We start from the raw sequence: 8,458 nt of genomic DNA, 5'->3' as shown, positions 1-8,458 counted from the left end.
GATGTGGGGGGAGCCAGGGCGGGGAGGGGACCAGAGGGGGGGCCGGGGCCCTGCCCCATGTCCAGTGACAGATGAATAGGTTTGCAAATGTGGAGTACGCAGCCTGGCCATTGTGGCTCAGTGGTTGAGTGCCAACCTGTGAACCAGGAGGTCATGGCTCGACTCCTTGCCCGGGTTGCAGGCTGGATCCCCAGTGCGGGGCGTGCAGAAGGCAGCCCATCCATGATTCTCTCTCATCATTGATGTTTCTATCTCTCTCTCCCTCTCCCTTCCTCTCCCTGAAATCAATAAAAATATACTTTAAAAAATAAAATAAAGTGTGGAATATACATACAATGGAATATCACTCAGCCATAAAAAAGGGACGTTTGGATACATGCTGCAGCATGAGTGGACCCTGAAAAGATGCTGAGACAGAGGACAAATACCATGGGTCCCTCCCACTACATGAGGCTCCAAGGAGTCACATTCATAGGCAGAGAGTGGAACAGGGGCTGCCAGGGTCTAGGGGGCTGAGGCTGGGGGAGGGGAGTTGGGTACAGAGTGTGAGGGGCAGAAGGGTGATGATCACGTGACACTGTGATGTATGCAATGCCACTGAGATGTGCACGGATAAATGGCCCAGAGGAAGAATATTAGTTCATAACCATCAGAGGGAACCCATCATCCAGGATTAAGCACCTGCTTCTGCTCAGACCTCCTGGGGCAGCTCCAAGGTCCTCCGCGGGAACCACCCGAGACCTGGCGACTGTGCCCATCCTGACGCGGCCGGGCAGGGCTGGGCCCACATCCTGCCAGTCTGACAGGCTCCCAGGCCCTGGGGCTGCCGCTGCCGGCTGGGGCTCACTCCCTGAAAACCCCGGGGGAGTGGCCGCAGCCAAGCTCCCCAGGAGGAACTCCCTCGGAGATCCCCACCGGGAGGGGCCCCTGTGTGCCCAGCATTTCGAAGTGTTTGGGACCACAGTGCCCACAGAGAAGCCTCTGTTCTCATGTATATACAGCACGCCCTCAACAAGTAGGTTTTGTGTGTGTTTCAATCCTCCCCTGAGGATATTTTTCCATTGATTTTTAGAGAGAGTGGAAAGAAGGGGGAGAGACAGAGAGAGGAACATCGATGTGAGAGAGACACATTGATTGGTGGCCTCTGCACTAGGGCCGGGGATTGAGCCTGCAACCCAGCTGTGTGCCCTTGCCTAGAATCGAACCCGGGGCTCTTTAGTTCACATGCCGACACTCTATCCACTGAGCCAAACCGGCTAGGGCAGTAGTTTTGGAATGAATGAATGAATGGCCAATATTGCGATTCCTATAAGCACCTGGCAGGGCCCCAGGGGTGTGTACTCAGGTGCTGGGGCCCCCTCCTCACCCCACAACTCGGCCAGAGCACTCACCAGCCACCACGTATAAGTGTCTTCGTCCAAGAACGCGTTCTTCGCGGTCAGCAGCGGCTGCATGGACCGGTTGAACCTCTCGTCGAACCAGGCTGAGACCCCCGGCTGGCTGACGCAGCGGGCGCAGGGGCAGGGCGGGCGCGGGAAGGCCACCAGCCTCCGGAAGCGCTCCGAGAGCTCCAGGACCAGCTGCTTGGGGAGCCAGGCGGTGGTCGCCATGGTGTGTGAGTAGCTCAGGAGGAAGGAGGTGAGGAAGATGAAGAGGACGAGGAGGGTGAGCACTTTGAGGGTCCTTCTTCTCAGGGTCACCATGGCTGCTTTCCCCACAAGGCTCCCCAGCGATGAGCTGCAGGAAATCACGCCCCACTCAGGAGGGACTTGGAAGCAAAATCCCAGAGACGGAGGCTCATGCACAAGGCGAGGCGTGGATGTCCAAGGGCGGGGGGGGGCGGGGAGGGGGACTATCAAGGCTCGCTCTGGCCAACTTCACTTCCGCCTGGCGACGGTCACCCTCGGGCACCGGACATCACCCTGGGACACGTGAGGCTAAGGGGGTCACTCAGGGGGGTGGGATGAGTCTTCTTGCAGCAAATCTGTCTCTGGCAGAAAATAAAGGAGCCCGCCTCATCCGCGATCCTCGAACAGCCGATGATGTCTCTCCACGAAGCGTCAATCAAACGTAAGACCGGCAGTCGCCTTTCCCATCCAAAGGGGTGGAGGGGCGATGAATCTCTGTGCCGGTGTCGGGTCCCGCCAGGGGGGAGGACCGGGAAGGCAGGGTCACGGCGGGGGACCAGGAGGCCTCTTTGTCGCTATCCTCCAGGAAGGATGTGTGTGCTGGTGCCCAGTCAGAGCTCAGTCTGACCACACGGCCATCAGAGTCGTGGCCGCAGGCAGTGGGCTTGACGCAGGCACCGAGGGTTGTCTGTCATCTGCCCAGAGAAGGAGGAAGAAACACAGGATGAAATTCTATTACCTTGTTATGACATCCTGGCTGGTGTGCCTCAATGGATAGAGCGTCGGCCTGAGGACTAAAGGGTCCCAGGTTCAGTTCCGATCAAGGGCACATGCCCGGGTTGCAGGCTCGAGACCCATTAGGGGGCGTGCAGTCAATGATTCTCTCTCATCATTGATGTTTCTATCCCTCTCTCCCTCTCCCTTCCTCTCTGAAATCAATAAAAAATATATTTAAAAAAATAAAAAGCAGCAGTTAATCTGTCCACTTGAGCCAGGTTAACCTTCCAAGACCGGCTCTCTCTGCTTTCACCTGGCCAGCAGGGGGCACCCACCCCTCTTACCATAGGAGCTGGTCCAGGAATGAGAAAGCGCCCTAATCCCATCCAATCAGAGGGAACCGCCTGACTTTTGCAGGAAGGGAAGACACGGCTTCCTTTTGCTCTGGTCTGTGTGAGGCTGGGATGAGGGAGTCAGGGTCATGCTGGTCATTGTGTGGGTTCCTCGCAGGAGGGATGGCTGGGCAGGACCAGACAGGAGGCATTAAATCCCTGATCCAGCCGCACCTGCAGCCCACCCTACGCTCTGACCTTTCAGGGACATGAGACAATAAATCCCCTTTATTGTGTAAAGCAGATTACTTGCAACTTGAAGCAACACAACTGAGCCTCAGACCACATTTGCTCCTTCCTCTGGGCTCCGGCCCAGGCCGTCCCCGCTGTCCAGAACAGCCACCCGACCCTGCTCGGGTCGCACCGATTCTTCAGGCCCGAGCTGATGCCCAACGGGAGGCCTGCCCAGTCCTGGTGTCTGCAGAGTCCTGGCTCCGTTCGGCCTGCTCTGTTTCCGCATCTACTTCCTTCCTCCCGGCAGGGCGCTCCAGGAGGACAGGAACTTGGCCTCACTCTCGGTGGCCCTGTCCCCTGCACACCGTGCCATCGAGGAATGCAGACGTGAATGAGGGAAAGGCAAGGGCTGGCAATTCAGAGATCTGAGCGAGAAAGCACGGACTACGCCTGAGGATTCTGCCTGTGTGCTGTGTGACTGTGAAGACGCTGCCTAACCTCTCTGGGCCATTCCTTTACCTGGAAAAGGGGCTGATCAGAGAGATTCTGCTCACTCTCGGGCTGTCAATCAAGCAGCCAGTCACAGCACACGTGCTGGGCCCCGTGCTGGGCGGGGTCCTGGGTTAGGAGGTTGAGATCCAGCATAAATGATTCTAAGGTGGGAGCTCGCTGAGCATATGGGAGGCCCCGGCCTTTGGGAGAAAGGAGGCTGGTGGCCTGGTCGGTGGGGGAGGGGGAGCAGGTGTGTATTTGGGGGGAGGGAAGCCATTCCCGAGACCAGGCTTTCTCTGAGGGACGGAGCCCACTGCAGGGCTGAGCTGAGCAGTGAGTGACAGGGTCTCCCTGCATAGGCCGTGGCGATGAGCAGGACCGAATGTCCCAACACCGAGGGCTGAGACGAGTTCGCTTAAACGGATGCATGCCTGTGAGCGCGCTGGCATTGAGGGAATGAGACGGGACGACGGGCCGGTTCCCTGCCTCCTGGCTGCCGTGAGATACAGATGCTCGAAGCGGACACTGGGGCGGAAGGAGACGGAGGGTGAAGCTGAGCTGCAGAATCGGGGAGGGGGGGAGCTTGGAGGGGCATGGCGACACCCTCCTCCCTCCATCTGGCACGACCCAGTGGCACCATCTCCCAAGCCGGGGTGCCCGCTGGGCTCCCACCCACCAGCAGAGGCGCCTGGGCTGGTAACAATTAGCGCTTTTGAAAGCCCTGGAAGGAACTACAGTGGAAAAGCAAGAACATCCCTGCACCCCGCCCCGGGCCCCAGGGAAGAAAGGAGGCGTGCGTGACTTCCCTGTTCTCTATTAAGCGGGGCAGCCCGCCACACGCGGGGAGCGCCAGCCCTGGCTCCCTGGCATGGAACCTGGGCCAAGACTCCAGGGGCCAAGTTCTCTGCTGCCAAGTGAGCCACGCCTTCCCAAACAAAGGGGGAGGGGGCGCTCCCTGTCCAGGCTGCAGCAGTGATCAGCAGTGACAGAGAGAGGGCAGCAATGAGCTGCCACTAGGAGAACTGTTTCAGTGCAGCAGGCGTGGCTCGGTGGCTGAGTGTCTGCCCTTCAACCAGGAGGTCACGGTTCGATTCCCGGTCAGGGCACATGCCCAGGTTGTGGGCTCCATCCCCAGTGGGGGGTGTGCAAGAGGCAGCGGATCAATGATCCTCTCTCCTCATTGGTGTTTCTATCTCTCTCTCTCCCTCTCCCTTCGTCTTTCTGAAATCAATAAACACACACACACACACATATGTAAATATACATATATATGTATATATTTTTAAAAAAGAGAGAATTGTTTCAAATACAGTGGGGCCTTGACTTACGAGTTTAATTCGTTCCGAGACAGAGCTCATTAAGGAGCTCATTAACTCAAATTACTCTACCAACTCAATGCAAAAAATTGGAGGAGACAGCTGGTATCTCAAAAAACTCGTTAGTCGGGACACTCGTAAGTCAAGGCCCCACTGTACTTGGGAAACCTACAGTCGCCCTCCCAGCTCCGTGTGAAGCCCCCTGCACCACGGGTGCCGGTGAAATGACCGAGTGAACACTGCCGACCGGCGGTAACGTTAGCACTTGTAATACAGGGCCGTCACCGCTGCCCGCCCTGTCATCCTCACAGCAGCTGGGCCAAACGGGTACTCATGCCCCTTCCCCTGAAATGGCAAACAGACCCAGAGACGGCAAGTGGCCTGTGCAAGATCACACAGGGAGCTAAAGGCCGAGCCGCACTCTGCCCTGCCCCTCTGCCTCCTCCTGGGTCTCGACGTCGCCATGGCGAACCCTTCTATTCCACCAATCCCTGCTCTCTCTGTTATCTGCTCTCTTGACATTTCTTTTTGGGTCTGAAATCTGTTATCTTTCCAACTTCTTGAGGTAGGTACTGCCGCGTGCATCCTCTCTTCTGCTGTGTCCGGTGCATTTGAATCGCATTTTACATCCATGTCAGTTCTTGTATCTTTCAGGTCTAGCATTTCCACCTGAGTGCTTTTTGTCTAAGGGGTAGTTTTCCGGTGAAATTCCCCATCTTGTCATCTACCTTCCTGCAATTAACTACCACAGGTTATTTTAAAGTCTGCGTCTATGCCTGTGACATTGGGGTAACTTGTGGGTCTGTTTCTACCGTCTGTTTTCTCTCTTTGGCCATGTGGTCTGGCCTTGGCGTGGTACATGCGGACACGGTGTAGGGCAAACATGCAGAGGCTCTGGCTGCGGCGGTCCTTATTCCGGGAGGAAGCCGTTTCCGCCTGGCGGGCAGGGGGAGCTGGGGCGCATGACCTTGGTCCCCGTGATGGTCCGGATGATTGGGCCTGCACCTTAGTCCCTGGGGATGACCGGGTATTTCGGGTTTGCGCTCACTGAGAAGGCCCAGCCCTTCTCAGCGCATGGCTGGGATGCCTACCAAGGTGCCTCTTCCTTGCCCGCTGTGATCTCTCTCTTATCTCCCCTGCCGCCCTGGGAGATGGCCAAAAGCTCCGTCTAGTCTTTGAGCCTCGCGGCGGCTGCATTTGGCTTGGTTCTTAGGCTCCGGATCCAAGCACCTTACGTCCTGGCAGACGCCTTCAGAGAAAAGCCAGGTGCAGCACGATGAGTCTCCCCGTCTTCCCGCAGGGCTGGGTTCTCCGATCTCGGGTTTTGGCTGACCTGGACGTCCTGCACTCGGCTTCTTATCTGCTGTGTTTGCCTCCCCCGCCTCGTGAGGCCGCCCGAGACGTGGCCTCCGTTCCGTTTCTTCTTCCGTAAGCGTGGCACCGGCCTCGCTGCGCTGCGCCAAAGACCCGCGTCCAACCGGAGTCTGTGCAGGGGAAGCACTGAGGTGCCTGGCACGTCGTGAGTGCCCTGAATGTCGGGTTTCCTTATGAACTCCTTCCAGTGGTCTCCCTCTTCCCTCCCGTGTGGGGTGCCCATGAACACCCCACCCACCCTTTCTGCCCCACTTGATTGACAGATGTGGAGGCTGAGCTCAGAAAGGGGAAGAGACTTGCAGGGACACAGGGTGAGAGGGCTGCCGGAGCGGAGAGGAGGGCGGCCCCAAACTCCAAGAGAGAAGCCGCCCCGGCGTGGCGCTTCCCCGGGGAAGGAGCCAGGAAGGCACCTGGGCTGAGAGGGAACGAGAGGCAGGCAGAGCTGGAGGGGGGCCAGCTGCAACCAGGGGTGGGTGCCCTTGGCGGGTGCCCTTAGGGATGTCCCGTCCCTCCTCTGGACAATGGAGGTTAAAACGTCCCTGCCTCTGAGGCAGGTGGCCCGCTGAGCAGGATTAATCCATTCATCTGCTCCCGGAAGGACAGACGCCTCATGGAGGCTCTCTCTCTGCCAGCCATTGTTCTGGTCACACCGCCGGGGCCCAGGACAATCGCCATTGGTGCTGGGTTTTATCTCTATCTTTCAGAGGCGGCCACAGAGGCCCAGCAGCCAGAGAACTGCCAAGGAGCCGGAACTCCAGCCCAGGCGGGGCCCAGCGAGGGTGTCCCGTGGGGCTTGTCCCTGCCCTGAGCCGGGCCTCTGAGGATTGGGAGAGGGATGGGGATCCTGCCCACGCGGAGACGGGGGCGTGAGCCCTGCACGGGGTTTGCGTGCGGCCCAGCTGAGGGCCTGGCACCGCCCGGCGTGAACCTTCCTCTCCTCGTCCGGTGACCTCTCCAGCTGCGCCCCACCCGCTGAGTCACCCTGAGCCCTGCTGAGTCACCCCGGAGCGGGTCTCTGTGCTCCTGCAGCTCAGACCCGGACGGACGGGTTTTTTGAGAAGCCCACCCGGGTGAGGGAGCCCGAGAGGGGGCACGGCAGTTCGCACCTGTCATCCCCGCTGGCCAGGGGCCAGCTCCAGAGGGAACGCCAAGGGCCCTGGAGATACAACAGTGGCAAGGAGGTGACAACTGCAGGGAGAGAGAAGGCTCAGTGGAGGTGGCCGTGGAGACGGGGGCTTTGACAGTGATGGGAGAGAGCAGAGAGAATGGGGGGAACCGGGTAGCTCCCCAAAGTCCAGGTGGCGGCGCTGGGGATGGGGGCGCCTGGCACAGTTACGAAAAGGAAGGTGCCCTTTAGAGCAGCCGCAGTGGGTGGGGGCAGGTCAGGGAAGCCTGTAGGAATGGGCACGCTGGGGTGAAGGCAATGGGGAGCCACTGAGAGTCCGTGAGCAGCAGATGGTGATGGCACAGAGGCTGGACTGGAGGGGGTGCACAGACACCCTTGGAGTCAGGCCCGCCTCCTTTGGGGCCTCAGTGTCCACACTCCTTCCTTGGCAGACCTACTGTCTGCCCCGCCCCCACACCTGCTGGCGGCTTGGGAAGAGCCTGTTTGGGGCTTGCAAACCCTTCTCTCCTCACCTGGCCCCTCTCGCTGGCCCCTGTGCCAGGAGCTGGAGGGAAATAAAGGTTCCGACAGCACAATGAGGCTCAGGTCAGGCTGTTTGGAGGAGCGCCCCGAGGAAACACGATTAACGGGGATCAGGGTCCTGTGACAGGAGCTGGAGACAGCCTCAGGTTCTGAGTCGCACAAAAGGAATTTAAATCCACCAATCTCCTCATGTGTGTGGCCTGAGGGCGCTGCATGCAGACATCCCGGCAGCACTTGAAGCGTGAAATGTGGGCAGGAATTTAGGGAGGCCCCTGCTGGCCCGCCCAGGCTGACAGCTGCCCCAGGGGAAAAAAGGGGGATGGCCCCGATGTGGGGGTGCAGAAACCATGACCCCAGCGCCTCCCACCTTGTGTCATTAGCAGGTACAGGGGCTCATCGCCTAGTGCTTACAGGACAGAGGGTCAGGCAGGCGCCAGGACCTGCTCGGGGTCACCATGGAGTCAGCATGGATGGAGGCAGCTGACACAGGTCCAGGTGTAAACTGGGAAGAGGATGGGGGAAGGGGCTGCAGTTCCAGCGCGAGGAGCTGTGTGATCTTGGACAAGCGACCTGACCACACCACACCACGCATGGCCCTTGTGTACAAACAGAAACACAAGTACACGTGCCGAGGAGCGCCAGCGAACGCAGGCCACCGTGAGAGCTCTGGCCTGGGTGAGGGCCGGCTCCCCCTCTGTACTAACCCATGAGAGTGGC

General features: G+C 59.0%; 1 protein-coding gene across 1 annotated transcript in view; it reads right to left on the bottom strand.

Annotated features, from left to right (window-relative positions):
• The window catches only part of ST3GAL1 (ST3 beta-galactoside alpha-2,3-sialyltransferase 1), a 16,592-nt gene extending 8,931 nt beyond the window's left edge, over window positions 1–7,661 (bottom strand). Inside the window, exons 1-2 of the mRNA XM_006753262.2 lie at window positions 7,200–7,661; window positions 1,392–2,323 (exon numbers count right to left, since the gene is read on the bottom strand). Of these exons, the coding sequence (XP_006753325.1) occupies window positions 1,392–1,703 (312 nt within the window). The 5' untranslated portion in view covers window positions 1,704–2,323; window positions 7,200–7,661. The remainder of the gene's footprint in view (window positions 1–1,391; window positions 2,324–7,199) is intronic.
• Window positions 7,662–8,458: the final 797 nt, after the last annotated feature.

Source organism: Myotis davidii, unplaced genomic scaffold (assembly GCF_000327345.1).
Source record: "Myotis davidii unplaced genomic scaffold, ASM32734v1 scaffold30, whole genome shotgun sequence".
Taxonomy (NCBI): domain Eukaryota; kingdom Metazoa; phylum Chordata; class Mammalia; order Chiroptera; family Vespertilionidae; genus Myotis; species Myotis davidii.
This window is presented reverse-complemented; position numbering and strand designations above follow the sequence as displayed.